The sequence below is a fragment of the Hemicordylus capensis genome, chromosome 3, assembly GCF_027244095.1.
Source record: "Hemicordylus capensis ecotype Gifberg chromosome 3, rHemCap1.1.pri, whole genome shotgun sequence".
Taxonomy (NCBI): domain Eukaryota; kingdom Metazoa; phylum Chordata; class Lepidosauria; order Squamata; family Cordylidae; genus Hemicordylus; species Hemicordylus capensis.
This window is the reverse complement of record NC_069659.1, coordinates 248,019,770-248,034,192: the sequence shown is the minus strand read 5'-3', so window position 1 is coordinate 248,034,192 and position 14,423 is coordinate 248,019,770. Positions and strand designations below refer to the sequence as shown.

The window sequence follows — 14,423 nt, the reverse complement described above, 5'->3', positions numbered from 1 at the left end:
CACTTGTTCATTGTTAATTTTAGTACTCCTTAGTATTTTTTAAATCACTGCCTCTAAAATCAATCTACTAGATTGTCTGGAATAATTTTAAAAATTAATTCTCCTGGGTGTGCTTTGGAATGTGTGTTCCAGAACCCAGCCAATTGGCTGGGTGGTGGACGCACCTGATTGGCTGAGGTGCACCCAGGAGGATTGGTTGCCATGGTGGCGGCCCAGCCATGAAGGCCAGAGGTGTGGGCCCAGCCAGGCCGCGGAGGCAAGGCCCAGGAGGGGGGAAAGAACATGGTGGGGGCGCAGAAGTGGCAGTGGGGAGGAGAGGTGGCTGGGCCCAGAAGCAAAGACTGGGGCAGAAGGGGCGGGGGAGAGGTAACCACCAGCCCTAAAGAGCGCACAGATGCTCTGTGCGGAGTCGACTAGTAATTTCAAAATCTGTGTAAAGTTATCAGTACTGTAACAATTTCTATAAGGAATTAAAAAGTATTTACCAAATAGTATGAAAGACTGTCTTAGCCACTTACTTTTGAAATTGCAGCTTTACAGTTGTACTGATAAATCTTTGCTGCCTACGTACAGATTTTATTTGTTTCCATACTTTCAGCATACTTTGTACTAAAGAATCATCTCTTTGACGTTCTGTGTCATGTAACATTTTAGTATTTCTTTTTAGAATGTAAAACAGCAAAGAAAATAAACTGATCACAAAATTAAATAAATCCACATCAACCTTAAAATCATAAAATGTGTCATTTTATTAAACAAATGTTTGCTAAAAGCATGACAAAAACTGATCAATTTTCCCTGAAATAAACTGCAAATAAATCAATAAGTTCTTGTATATATATTTATAATATATAAAATTGTTTATTTGAGAATATTTACATAAAAGAGAAATCTCAAGTAGCAATAAAAAGGATTTCTAAGGCTCAAATGCATGTACACTGGGAGAAAATCTTTTTAAAATCAGTTTTGTATTATAAAGAACAGATCAGTAGATATAGAATTCCAAAGGACTGTTTGGGCATTCCATTTATTATTTAACATATTTATAACCTGCATTTTTGCCTGATGACACGCACCCAAGGCTGCTGGAAATAAAACACACTATACAAAAACCGTTTTTGTGTGTGTGTGTGTGTGTTTTTTAAGGTATGGTGATTGATAAAAGGCTCTAGAGAGATCATGGAAAATGTTCACTCCCCAAACCTTAGATGTTATTGTTAAATTACTTGAACAGAATACTTGAAAAAACAAACATGGACTTGGATATTAATTTTAACAGCAGCCAAAAAGCCTACAGCTTACTACTCGAAGAAACCAATGCCACCTCTTCTTTCTATGGGTTTATAGAATCATGATAAAACTAAAAACTATTCAGGACCACCTTTGTCCATATGAACCTACCTGAGTACTGCAGCCAGCCTCTCAAACCCTACTCTTCAAACTGGGCTACAAATATTCTGAATTTTTGTCCAGTCAGGAACAGGTCAATGCTCTCTTGTCTAACAATATGGGAACTGCTGAGAACATTAGGGTTAATCCAGATGTGATGATGTGATGCAAGAGATCTCCAGTCAAAATATCTTGCCCTTTAAAAAATAGTGGCAGGCATGGGGACAATTTGGATTGTGACTGTAGCATGTAGAAAGGGTCTAATCCTTTCCCCTGTTTGTTTCATTTTTTAACACACACAAGTATATGTATTGTTTGTGGATTAAAAATATGGTCTTTGTCTTTGGAAGAAGCTCATCTCTTTTTATTTACTCCTTTTACTTACTCTTCCTTTCCCTTGAGGTTGAATTATAGGGAAAGGTATGAAAGTGAACTCTAATATTTGCCTGCATTTGCTGCAGAAGTTGAGGCTGCTCTAGGAAAAAATAGCCTGGAAACTGCTTTTGTGTGAATCTGAAGGCTATGCAACTTCAAGGCGAAATCATTTATTACTCCACATGCAGTGGCATCAGTAGAAAAAAAAATTGGGGCGGGGGCACAACAGGGACAAAGTGCATTTAAGGGGATGGGTAAGCAGTCTCCCACATATAGATTTCTGAAACAGAAATGAGGAAATGGTGGGGCACTCCCCTCATCCCAAATTAACATATTCTTGAGATAAGCCCTGGCAGGAAAAACAAACTTCAAGGTTAGAAAATTAATAGGGGCTGCGGATATTCACCTATAAATCCCAAAGAGTTTCTGAGTAGGTGACATTTTGAGCAAAACTATTTTTTCTTTTGTCTTTGGTCTGTTAGAATGACAAAAACACAATGTACTTGTAGCAGGTTTCATCTCTATTTAAACATACCTTATTTGTGATCTGTAATCCTCTAGAGTTTTTGCACTCAGTTGACTTGCTTCTAAATTACTTTCTGCCAGTTTTGTGGCACTAATTAATGCTTTCAGCTGCAATAAAATTGAATATTTTAGAATATATTACATTTTCTTAGCAAATTAACACCAATAACGTCAGATGGCATTCTGAAAAGCTCATTAATATTTTAAAGTGGGGAAAGTGCCACACAGGAACCACGCAAAATAAAAAGCATTGGGTGACATCTAGAGGAATCTTTGCACAATGGTGCTTGTGCAAGCTATGTTTTCCTGCCCCTCCTGCCCATAGCATCCTCTTATGCCACTTCAAAAGCTGCTCCTGAGGATCAGGGGGACCCTCAGCAATAAAGTGGGATGAAGCACAGGGGGAATCCCATAGCAGCAGGTGATGGATATGAAACTCCTTTCCCTGCAACCTGTTTTTGCACTCAAAACTAGATAGAGGCATCTTCTGCAGGTGGGCTGGGAATGGTCTCTGCCTGGTTTCAGGGACTCCCCCTTTCCCCCCTGCAGTCCCCCTTTTCCCATCTTCATTTACTACTTGGTGGGTTAACTGTAGCATGCTTCCTTCACTTACAATCTGTGCGCACTGAGATTTTAGCAAAGGCAAAAAAAATATTAAGTTGATTTATTAATACTCATTTTGCAAAGTGCTAATGTTACTGCTAAATAATGAAGACATGGAACACTGATTGAGATAGAACATGGCATTAGGTCTGGGCAGTACCAATTACTCGGTTATTATTGAGACAAACCTCAATAATATGGGGTTTGTAAAACTCAGCTCTTCTAGACATACTCCGAGTCTGCTCTGCTATGTCATACAAACTGTATGCCTTCAAATCTCAACTTTGTTACTCCAACAGTAAAAAAATAATTTTCTTACTTTTTCAGATAGCAAGTGAGTAACGTTTTGCTGCTGTCTTTTCTGAAAGCATTCATAAAGTTCAAGTAACTTGGCAGCCAATACTTGCTCACAATTGAAAAGTGAATGATGGCTGAACACAATACTTGATATGTTAAGATCTAATTGATAAATTTCACTCTGGTCCTCTGATTTAGTTATGATGCAGCTTTCTAGCTCGGGTCGCATTGCCTGTCATAAAAACAAACCAACAAACTTTGCCTTATAGTAAGTAATTTTTAACTGGAGCAACAGTTGCTAAGTTGAAGGTAAGGTAAATGAGGAACTGCTACTCCTGGTATGGACATACCAAACTTCAGTCTCTTAAAAAACATTTCTGCCTCCAGCCCTGGTTACTACTCTTGAGGCTGGTTCATTCAGCAGCCCTACAAGTATAAGAATTGACTCAAAGCACGAAAATAAATATAACTGCATAGTAACACCTACAAAAAGCTAAAGCTGAATTTGATGTGTTTGTGCGCGTGTACACACATACATACACTTTAGAACTTTACAGCTGCTTATTAGGCCCATCTTAGGAATGCTGATTATTTTTTAATTCCAAATGTATGGAGTTCCTTATTCACTTAATTCCCAGAAATCACTAGGTAAAATACATGAAAATAATTCAAAATAAATATAATAAATGATATATGCTCAAATATATTAAATCTATTGTTGTAGTAAACTGTACAATTCCTACTGCAGCAGAGGGATTTACTCCCTGACTTGTGAAAATGAAGAAAAATTATTGCATCTAAAATAAACTGCCAGCCTTCATACCCCTATAAGGTGTTTCAAAGAAGGGTATATTAAGCATTTCCTAACACGATATCCTTATTGGAAGGCAGGAATCCCTGGATAATCTGTTATTTCAATATATAGAGGTGGGGGGGGCACAAAAACCTTTCTGTATGTTGTCTTTAGTTGTGTGTCAATCTTAGGAGGAAAAGGCATTCTGCAATGACTTGATTGTTTGATTGGAGAAGGTAATGAAATTATTTCCCCGCTTTCTTCAAACCAGCTTTTTCCCTTGATAAAAATTATTCAGAAGCACAAACATTACTGAGCAAACTTACAAAGTTAATTGCTTTAAAAAATATATTATTTTAGAAGGTAGCAGTTAAAAAAAATATTAAACAGTACATTTACCCCTTCTTGTTGAAGAAGACGATTTTCCATTTTGTGGTATGTATTCCTAGAAACAGAAGGTTTCCTTGGAATGTAAAATCCTTCATCTTCTAAGAATCGTGGTAACATATTGTTTGGTAGCTTACAGCTGTGCACAACTGAGAATAATCATAATGGCTTTAGAATTCATTTTATTACAATACATACATACATACATACATACATACATACAATAAATGCGAATGTGTGTATTTTTCCTTGATTTACTAGTCAAATATGTAGACTTAACTCCGGAAAATCCAAGGAGGAGAATGAAATGCAGTTGGATTTTGTTGCCATGTTCTATACAGTGGGTTTTTAAATGAACATTCTTTGTGTCCAGCTTATGCACTTATTTCTCTAAGCCTCCCTCTCTTCTCCTCCAGAAAAACAGATTGCTCACCTGTAACTTTTGATGGTCTGGTATCATTTATAACATGGGCTCTGCGCCTGCGCAGTTGCTCCCATGGAAGGATTCACTTGCTCCTTGAAGCACTCTGAAGCCTCACTTGGTATCCTTCACACCAGAGTGCTGTTTCCCTCAGTTCCTGGACGGCCATCATTAAACTGAAGCTTCATCACAAGAGACAGGTAAGGAAAGAAGGTAAGAGTATCAACTGAGCGGGGAGGCTGGATGGGTGTTGTGAATGATACCGGACCACCAAAAGATCAAAAGTTACAGGTGAGCAGCCTGTTTATATTTTTGGTGGTCCAGTATCATTCCCAAAATGGGTGATCAGCTAGCTCCCAAAAGACAGGAGGCAGGATTTAAAGAACCTTCTTAAGGACTGCACGCCCAAAACCAGCTGTAGAGAGCATGTCAAGGACTTAGTGCTTAATAAAGGGCTGGTCAGAAGATCTGGTAGCCACCTTGTGGATTTCAGCAAAGATAATTCCAAAGAGGGGAGCAGCTGAAGTGGTTATTGCCCTTGTGGAGGTAGTCCTCGCTTCTCATAACAGAGCAAGATAGCTTGAACCAACCATTCGGAAAATCTCTGTGTGGAGATGGGTTGGCCTTTAGTGGGACCTTCAAAAGTCACAGCTTGTTGGAACGCCTAAAGTTTTTAGTGTAGGCCATGTAAAACAAAAGGGCTCTCCGAATGCCCAAGAAATGCAAGGAATGTTCAAGGGGTGACAGTGGGTTAGAGAAAAACCTGGGCAAAACAATGCCTTTATTAATATGGAAGTCCGACACTATATTGAGTAAGAATGCAGGGTTGGTGCGTATCACTACCTTATTAGGATAGATCGCGGTAAAGGGGGCATCAACCCTCAAGCCAGTGAGTTTGCTCACCCTCCTAGCAGTAGTGATGGCGATGAGGAACGCAGTTCTGAAGGTGAGTAATTTGAGGGGGGCTGAAGATAAGGGTTCAAAGGGGTCTTCCGTGAGTGGACCAAGGAGAGACTCCAGAGTTCAACAGGTTGCCTAACTGGAGGGAAAAGATTATTCAGGCCCTTCAGAAAACACTTGCAGTCTGGGTGGGAGAAAAGAGATGTGGAACCACAGCCAGGGTGCATAGCAGACAGGGCGGACATATGAACCTTTATGGAAGAATCAGACAGACCAGATTGTTTGACAGAAGTGAGGACAGAGACTGTGAAGGGGTTGAAGCCTTTGGACCTTGCATAAACAGAAAATATTTTCCATTTATAGATGTAATTGCGCCTGGTGGAGGCCTTCCTCTCATGAAGGAAGATATTATCTAAAATTTCAGCCTCCATACAGTTATATTCACCATCCTGAGGCTGTGGTGAAGGACTCAATTTTCGTTCTGATGGAGAAAGTCCAGATGGTGTTGGAGACTATGGTGGGACCCCTAAGACAGGCAGAAGAGAAGAGGAAATCAAGGCTGTCTCGGCCAGCTGTATTCGATAAAAGGGCTTCCACTGTTTTGATGTAGGCAGTGATGTGTGAACGACTTCCCATGAGGACTGTGCTGCTTGGGAGATTACAGGAAGTAGTGACAATGCTACTGGGTGAGTAGCCTGAGATTTTGCCATGAAATTATAGACTGGTCATCCACAGAAGCTGACTATGTTTTAAAGTCAAGTCCTAGTGCTTCTGCCCTCCCCTTGACTTACAAGTGATAAGCTTTCACTTATTCTGTTGGAAAATTGGGTAGCAGGAGGAACATCCAGAGAGGGGTCGTTAACTGTGCTCTCCGAGTCAGATTCAAAATCTGAAGAGCCATTATGCTCATGTGAGGAAGATGGAGCAGGAGAAGGAGCAGCAGGAGTTTCTGTCTCCACAGATTTAGTTTTTGGTATTTCCTTTACAGGTGCTGTAATCTGAGTAGTGGTATATATTACAACAGGTTGTGTGACTTGAGTGGTGGTAGATACTAACACATGTCTGTCTGGAACTTGTGGAGCAAGGTCTGTTTTGCCGATACTGTTGTGCATGGTAGTTCTTTAATTGGAAGAATTAAGAATTTGAGTGTCACCTGCTTCCAAAGTCTTTACAGGCAGAGGTTGCATCATAGTGGACAAGAGCAAAAAAGCGGACTGCATTCTTGGAGGCTTTGATTGTTGAGCTTTCCATAGTTTGTAATATCAATAGTTAGAAAGCAATCCAGGAGATGAAATGCCTATGCCAGTAGTGGCATAGTAGATGCCCACACAGAGGGCACCATGGCATGGTGTGTGAATCCGCATGTGTGCCATGGAGAGGCACCAGACAAATGAGAAGCTGACAAAGCGAGAAAGATTTTGTGCAGATGTCAAGAACACTGATGGTGGCATTAAAGATGTCCTTTGAGTTATATTTGGAATTATTTGGACATCAGGATCTTCATCAGGATCTGTTATGCTTCGTGGAAGAAATCCCCTGAAGGTGGTAGTCGATGGTGTGCTAAGTCTAAGATGGACAGCAGTGTTTGAGCTGTTGATGGATCGAGACAGGCATTTAAACCTTCAAAGTCGTCCTTGACATCAAAGGTAGGCAGTGGAGGTGAAGGCTCTCAGTGTCGAGGAGTCACTTGCCTTGATGCGTAAGAATCAATGTATTAAGCTTCAACATAGCCTCACAGTGTCAGTTGGCATTGACAGTACTGGGGACTATATTGGCATCTCAGCTAGTGAAATTGTAGTTTGTAGAGTAGTTTTGCCTGGGGTCGACAGCCTCGATATTGGAGGCTTCGATGTCGGGCCATGCACTACTGTAGTCGCAGCTTCCAATATTTCTGGGATTGCTGCCAGAGTCATGGGCTTAGTGTATAAGTTTTTTGAAGGTACACTCTGTAGCCTTGAAAGTGAAGTGGTCTTCTCAGATACAGAGTCACGGTTCTTATGCTTTTTCAATGCCAGTGCCAAAGAAACATCATCCGAGTGATGGCACTTATGTTCAGACTTTCGGGATTGAGACTGAAGGTTGCTTGGCAGTTGAGGTAACTTAAATACTGGAGTCAAGGAGGGCAACATTGAGGATTTAGACTGCTTTTCCTCCGCAGCCCTCAGCATCGTAGTCGATACCTGCTTTGATATCGAAGGGGTATTCAGCCTTGGTATCATAGGACTCAAGACGTCATCATACAAGGCCACACACAGTCTAAAAGCCCAATTATTTCTGGTCTGATTTGAGAATGACAGACAGATCTTACAGGTTGAGGTGTTACGTTGTTTGGCCAAGAAAATCAGACAGGAGTCATGGCGGTCTTGAGATGGTAGTTTCACCCTGCACTCCAAACATCGTGTAAAATACTTTTTCCCCATTTTTGCAGTCCCTTTTGAAAAAGAAAGGTATAGAATCAGGCTGAGTTAATCCATTTTACCAATAGTACAATATAGCTTTTTACTTTGTGTTTAGGAGAACAAATCTAGTAAGAACTGATCCGAATGAGGAGCAACAGCGATGGAGGTTCTGTCGCTGAGGTGACCCGAAAGGAACGGAGGGAAATGGCACCAAGCTGCCTTTATATAACAGCCACACCTAGCACACTGGGTGGAGCGCGGGGGCCAAGAGGAGTTATAGCATTCTACCCAGAGGTTTCCTGTGCAGGCGCAGAAACTATTCTTATGGCTGCCAACGGATCAAAATCCACATTTAAAACAATCAGACTGTTCAACAGGTACTCTACATACATTTACACATATACTGGTAAGATCCATGTTAAAATCATTATTAACTTTTGTAAACCGCCTTGAGATTGTTTTTAATGAAAGGCGGTATATAAATTCAACAATAAATAAAATAAATAAATCATGTTTTGCAATGTACAATACCTGGAGAAGTGCTTGGCACAAAAAGTTGCTCCAATTGCTTTTTCTTGTCCATGTTCCTGCATTCATATTCAGGAGGCTTTATTTCAAGCAATTCTGGAAGTAACATTTCTCTTACATGGTCAAGCAGAGGAGCTTGTTCATTCAAGACATAGACATTTTGAAGACTGTCATTTATTGATTTCTGTTTAATGATCAGGAAGAAAATAGGAAATACAGAATTTTAAAAAAATGATTGGATAACTAGAATATAAACCATCTAGATTAAAAGAACAGATACAAGTAATTCCTAGAGAAAAATACTTTAAATGTTTATTTAGCAACCAGGGGAGTAGGGTCCATTAGACAAGGGGAGGGCAATTGCCTGCAGGCCCAGAGAGTCAAGGGGCCCCACAAGGCTCTACAGACCTGTGGCCAGGGTGTGACATTGCCACGCACACACACACACACACACACACACACACACACACCACCGACTTCATGACTCCCAATCACAGCCAGCAAGCTATTTCTCTTTTTTTCAGGCAGGAGGATGATGACGACTACTGAGAAAGGAAAGGGTTAAAACAGCCCAGCAAAAGCCATCTTTGATTGGTCCTCCTTGAGTTATGCTCCTCCTCCGCTTGGCAATTCAAGGCAGAGTTGGTGAGAGAGCAGGAAGGAAGCCTGGCCACAAGGAGAGCTGGAAAGGAAAGTCAAACAACCCTTATCTGTTTTTTCTGTGGATGCGTTTTCTTCCCTCAGAAGCCAATATGTGTTTTTCTCCTTCCCACATTCATGAAGTGTGTGTGTGAGAGAGAGCCCATCCCTAACTGAAAACCTCCTTTGGTGTGTCTCTTCCTTATCCCCAAGCCCTTGTTTGTGTTTGTGTGAGAGATGTTTAACTTTTTAAAAATGATTTAAAATGATTGAGTTCTTCTCAATAAGTCCTGACCCATGTGATCTTCCTCTCGGAACTTGCAATGGAGTTGTTTTTCTCTCCATGGAAAGGGAAGCAGAAAGGATGGAGTTTATTGGCTGGTTGGTGGTGGTGGTGGTTGTTAAATATATATTCAATTGCTTTTAAACCAAACAAGTTCTCAGAATTGTATACATAGCAGAGAGAGAGATTTTTAGACTTTTAAAAAATCATTTCCAACCCTCTTAGAAGTATGCATTGAGTTATTTTCAATTTCCTATGCCTGGAAGCTTAGGGCTACCTCTGACCATGGCTGATTTTGTTGTCCTCAGTGTACATATTTTTCCAGCCCTCAAAAGTCAAGTCCTTTCTTACTTCTTTTCATGTTGTACCCAGAGGCCTTGGAGCAGCATTGATAAGTAAGAGTGTGTGTGTGTGTGTGTGTGTGTGTGTGTGTGTGCGAGAGAGAGAGAGAGAGAGAGAGAGAGAGAGAGAGAGAGAGCGAAAGCGCACACAGATGGGCAAATAGGAATAGGAACATTGCTAGGGTTGTATGTATGCATATATCAGGTAACAGTAGTAGGCATATTTGTTAAAAATGTTTCTGAGCTAAGGGAATATGCATGCACAAGTATGTGTGTGAAAGTGTATGCATTATGAAGAGGGTGTAATATATGCACAGAAGGGAAAGAAAGGGCATGCTAAGAATCTTGTTTTCATCATGTCCTTACAGTTTTTCTGCAAAAAAAAAATATGGCGGAGGGGGGAAACAAAGAAGACAGGGAGTAAGATGGCCCATCTTCACTTTTTGTGCCTAGACCCACTCCAACCTTGCTACGCCACTTTTAGCATCAGTAGTGTAATATCTTCATTACGGTCAACGAAAGAGTGATATGCTCACTTTTTCATTATCTTTCAGTTGGTCCTAATGCAGGATTATCAGATAGTTTCTCTGTACTTGCAATCGTTAGATAAAGATAACTCCCTTCCTCACCCCCCAGAAACTTTATTCCAACTTTGCTTTGCTTATGGCAGAACTAAAGATTATGAGGCAAACATGGGATTACCAATCATTTGCCTTCCCTTACAACGACCATAAACTGGAAGCTCTAAAAAAAAAAAAAATCAAAAGTGATGCTATGATTCTCTGCAGTAAACAACATTTTGGAAATAATTATTTTGTTTTCATTTCATTCCATATGGCCACAGGAGCTTTGAGTTTGGATTTCTCAAACTGTAGTCTCCCCTGCTTTCAAAACTGAGAAATATTGTAAAAGAAATTTGTGATACAGTTTGGGGATTTAGTTATCATAATGTTCTAGTTTTTCAAGTATTTATTAAAAATGCACATGCTGCTTTCTCAGAAAAGAAAAAAGTGGTCTAAGTATTTAGCAAAAAACTTGTTTGACTGGAAGCAACTACTTGGTTCATGGTTCACTAAACCTGAAGAGTTGATGAAAGATGGATTTTCTAAGCTTGATAATATCCATAAAAAGATAATAAAAACTGCAGGTACAGGTTGAGTATCCCTTATCCGAACTGCTTAGGACCAGAAGTGTTCCGGATTTCGGACTTTTCCGGGTTTTGGAATATCTGCATATTTTAATGAGATATCTTGGGCATGAGATCCAAGTCTAAACACGAAAGGTTACTGTACACTGTATGTATTTTTTAAAGGTTTTATTTAAAGTCTGTAGCACCTTTCCTCATAATTAACCCCAATGAGGATTCATTACACACTAAAGATTCTAAACACCTCAAAAATTCCTATAACATAAACTGAGTACCCAGTGGCTTGTGGGTTGGAGGGTAGTTGGCACATGGGATGCCACTAATTCCCCACCTCCACCCGCAAAGCAGTGGGGTCAAAATAAACTGAAGAAATGAAGACACCAAAGAATCTAAACACTTCAAAAAATCCTAAAAAATAAACTGAGTACCCCAGTATGTATGTGTGCATGTGGGGGGTGTAGTTGACACATGGCAGTTGACAGTTGGCACTGTCCAATGACAGTCAAAATGAACAAAAGACATGAAGGCTTATAATTAATCTTCATAGGGATTCATTATGAGGAAAAGTTAGTAAGAAACCAAAGAATCTAAACACTTCAAGATTCCTAAAAAATAAACTGAGTACCCCACTGTCTTGCAGATATTGGGGGGGGGGGGGCATAGCAGTTGACAGTTGGCACTGTCCAATGACAGTCAAAATGAACAGAAGTAATAAAGGTGTGCAATGAATCCTCATAGGGATTCATTATGAGGAAAAGTTATTATACACCAAAGAATCTAAACACTTGAAAAATAGTGACTGCACATTTTGCTCCATAATTCCACTTCTACAAGGGCTAGAGCTTAGCTTTTTTTAAAAAAAGAAAAAGAAAGCTGTGGATCCATGTTAAGGTTAGGATAGGGCAATTCTGAATTCCCACTGTGAGAATAGGGCAGTCTGTTCTCACAGTGATAGGCTTTGGGAGGTATGGTGGGAAGAGGGGCTTGTCATCATAGGGAAAGCAGTCCCTGCTGTCTTAGGCAGGTCGTCTCTTCTGTCCCCCCTTTCTTTTACCTGGGTCCAGGTGTTGGGATTGCTGATGTTCATGGCCATAGGATGCTGACATTTAATGCCAGGTAGGTCTGTAATAAGACCTCCTCCATCTTTGATCTCTTGTTGGAGAATCAGGCCGACCTAGTTTGGAATACTGAGACCTGGTTGGGCCCAGATGGGGATGTTGCTCTATCTGAGATGTGCCCTCCTGGCTTCCGTGTGCTTCATCAGCCCAGAGGCCATGGCAAGGGTGGCAGGGTTGTGGTGATTTTTAAAGAAGATCTTGCATTGGTCAGGGGCCCTGCCCTACAGATGACTAGTTGTGAATGACTTCTTGTGATGCTGGGCCTACGTGACAAGATTGGGTTTCTGCTGGTGTACTGGCCGTTCCGCTGCCCAGCCGTTGCCCTCTCCAAGCTCCTTAGCCTCATGGTGGGGCTGGTGGTTGAGACTCCTAGACTTATGGTCTTGGGAGACTTCAACCTGTCTTTGGCAGGGCATCTGTATCTGCTCTGGAATTCATGGTCTCCATGACAACCATGGGCTTGTCACAGGTAGTCACTGGTCCAACTCATGTGGGTGGACACACTTTAGACCTGGTCTTTGTCTTGGAGCAGTGGCATTGTGATCTGAATATGGGGAATAAAGCCATCTCTCCCTTGCCATGATCCGATCGTTCCCTGATCTGTATGCAGATTACCACTGCTCCTTGCCACCGCAGGGGCAGTGGACCTACTTTAATGGTCCACCCCAGACGCCTTATGGATCCTGATGGTTTCCAGAGGGCTCTTGGGAATATCCCCAGCAATCTGGTGGGCATTTCTTCAGCGCAGCTCATTGAGGCCTGGAACATTGAGGCCACAAGGGCACTGGATGAGACTGCCCCTAAGCAGCCTCTTCAGATTCGTGGATCCCGGCTTCATTGGTTTACTCAGAAGCTTAGGGAGATGAAGCGCCTTAAGAGATGCCTGGAGCACTGCTGGGGGGAAACTAATGCAGAAGCCTACCGAGCACAGTTACTCTCCTATCTTCGAGAGCATTCTGTGGCAATAAGGGCAGCGAAGTCTGCTCACTTCTCCACTCTTATTGCATCAGCTGACTCTCATCCAGCAGCCTTATTCCAGATCACCCATTCCCTGCTTGAGGATGCGGATCTAGTGGAAGCTCCATCTGGCCGCTGTGACGACTTTGCTAGATTCTTTGCTGATAAAGTCACTCGCCTTCGGTGGGAGTTGGACTCCAATTGCACAGGATCTGATGAGGTAACGGAGACTATGCCTTGTAAACAATCAAAGATAAAACCATGCCTTCAGATCCTGGTTTCTATTACCCAACTGTGGTTTTATCTAAACCAAGGTTCTCCAAATTTATACATAACACAGAATTGTGGTTTAGTTAAAACTCAAAGCAAAAGCTTTCACTGTGCTGCTTATGCCCATGAAAGAGGTGGAATAGGGAGGAGAGCATACACAAGCCTGCAGCTTTCCAAGACTTGGTCCAATAGCAGAAAACTATGGTTTCCTGTTATAACTGGTCATTGTCTCTCTATATATAAAATATTTATTTGGGTCATACACAAGCACGTCGTTACTTAAGAAAACTTATGAATGGCACAAGACACTTTGAAACCACAAGTCAGATTAGCAAAGAAAAGAAAAAGGCCATGAAAGGCTGTTTTGTATTTTGTAAATTAGTTCTGAGTATCAGATGATAACTGTTTAATATATTTTATTTCATAAATATCCCTTAACTTCAACAGAGAAAATGAATGGTAGATGGCCAAGGACATTCAAATACTGAGGGATCTGTTTGACAGAAGAAGTCCAAGCAACTCTGGAAACATAATGCTACAGGAAGAAGGTAATTATTCTAACAGTAAGAATAGGACTACCTGGTCAATTCCTTGATCCGTTTCTTCCAGCTGCAAATCTTCTTCAAAGGTTGAAGTGAAAAATTTAAAGCCCTCATCCATTGAGACTTGATTCTAAAATGGGGATGGGCGGGGGGAGGAACGAGCTGAGTAATAATACATCAGTACTGCTAATTACCAGGCAGCCTTCACTTTTCTCCATTCATTTATTTGTTTACTCCTTATATCCACTGACAACATCACCATTCAACCTGGTGCTAAAACTTGATATTAGATTATTTCTTCCTCTTCTTTGCTTATCATATTCAATCTGTTACCAAGTGTAGCTTATTACAGCCTTTGTCTCAGAGAAAGCTCACATGAGGGAAAGAAATGCTGAATCATCCCTGCTAAGCTGCCTGGCTAGGCTTCTGCTAAAACTATTCTATATTCCCAGGTTTAAAATGCTGCTGCCACCACCCCTCTTTATCGACAGAGCTTGAACCTCCCTGGG

The 14,423-nt window shown here is 41.1% G+C and overlaps 1 protein-coding gene across 11 annotated transcripts in view; it reads right to left on the bottom strand.

The window, feature by feature from the left end:
- The window catches only part of CC2D2B (coiled-coil and C2 domain containing 2B), a 143,605-nt gene that overhangs the window by 80,973 nt on the left and 48,209 nt on the right, over window positions 1–14,423 (bottom strand). For 9 of the 11 annotated variants that reach the window (XM_053305371.1, XM_053305368.1, XM_053305376.1 and 6 more), the window contains exons 9-15: window positions 13,952–14,044; window positions 8,621–8,801; window positions 4,382–4,518; window positions 4,136–4,261; window positions 3,212–3,421; window positions 2,300–2,397; window positions 519–659 (exon numbers count right to left, since the gene is read on the bottom strand). In XM_053305371.1, coding sequence (XP_053161346.1) covers window positions 519–659; window positions 2,300–2,397; window positions 3,212–3,421; window positions 4,136–4,261; window positions 4,382–4,518; window positions 8,621–8,801; window positions 13,952–14,044 — 986 coding nt within the window. The remainder of the gene's footprint in view (window positions 1–518; window positions 660–2,299; window positions 2,398–3,211; window positions 3,422–4,135; window positions 4,262–4,381; window positions 4,519–8,620; window positions 8,802–13,951; window positions 14,045–14,423) is intronic. The other 2 variants (XM_053305378.1, XM_053305375.1) reach the window with 2 other exon arrangements.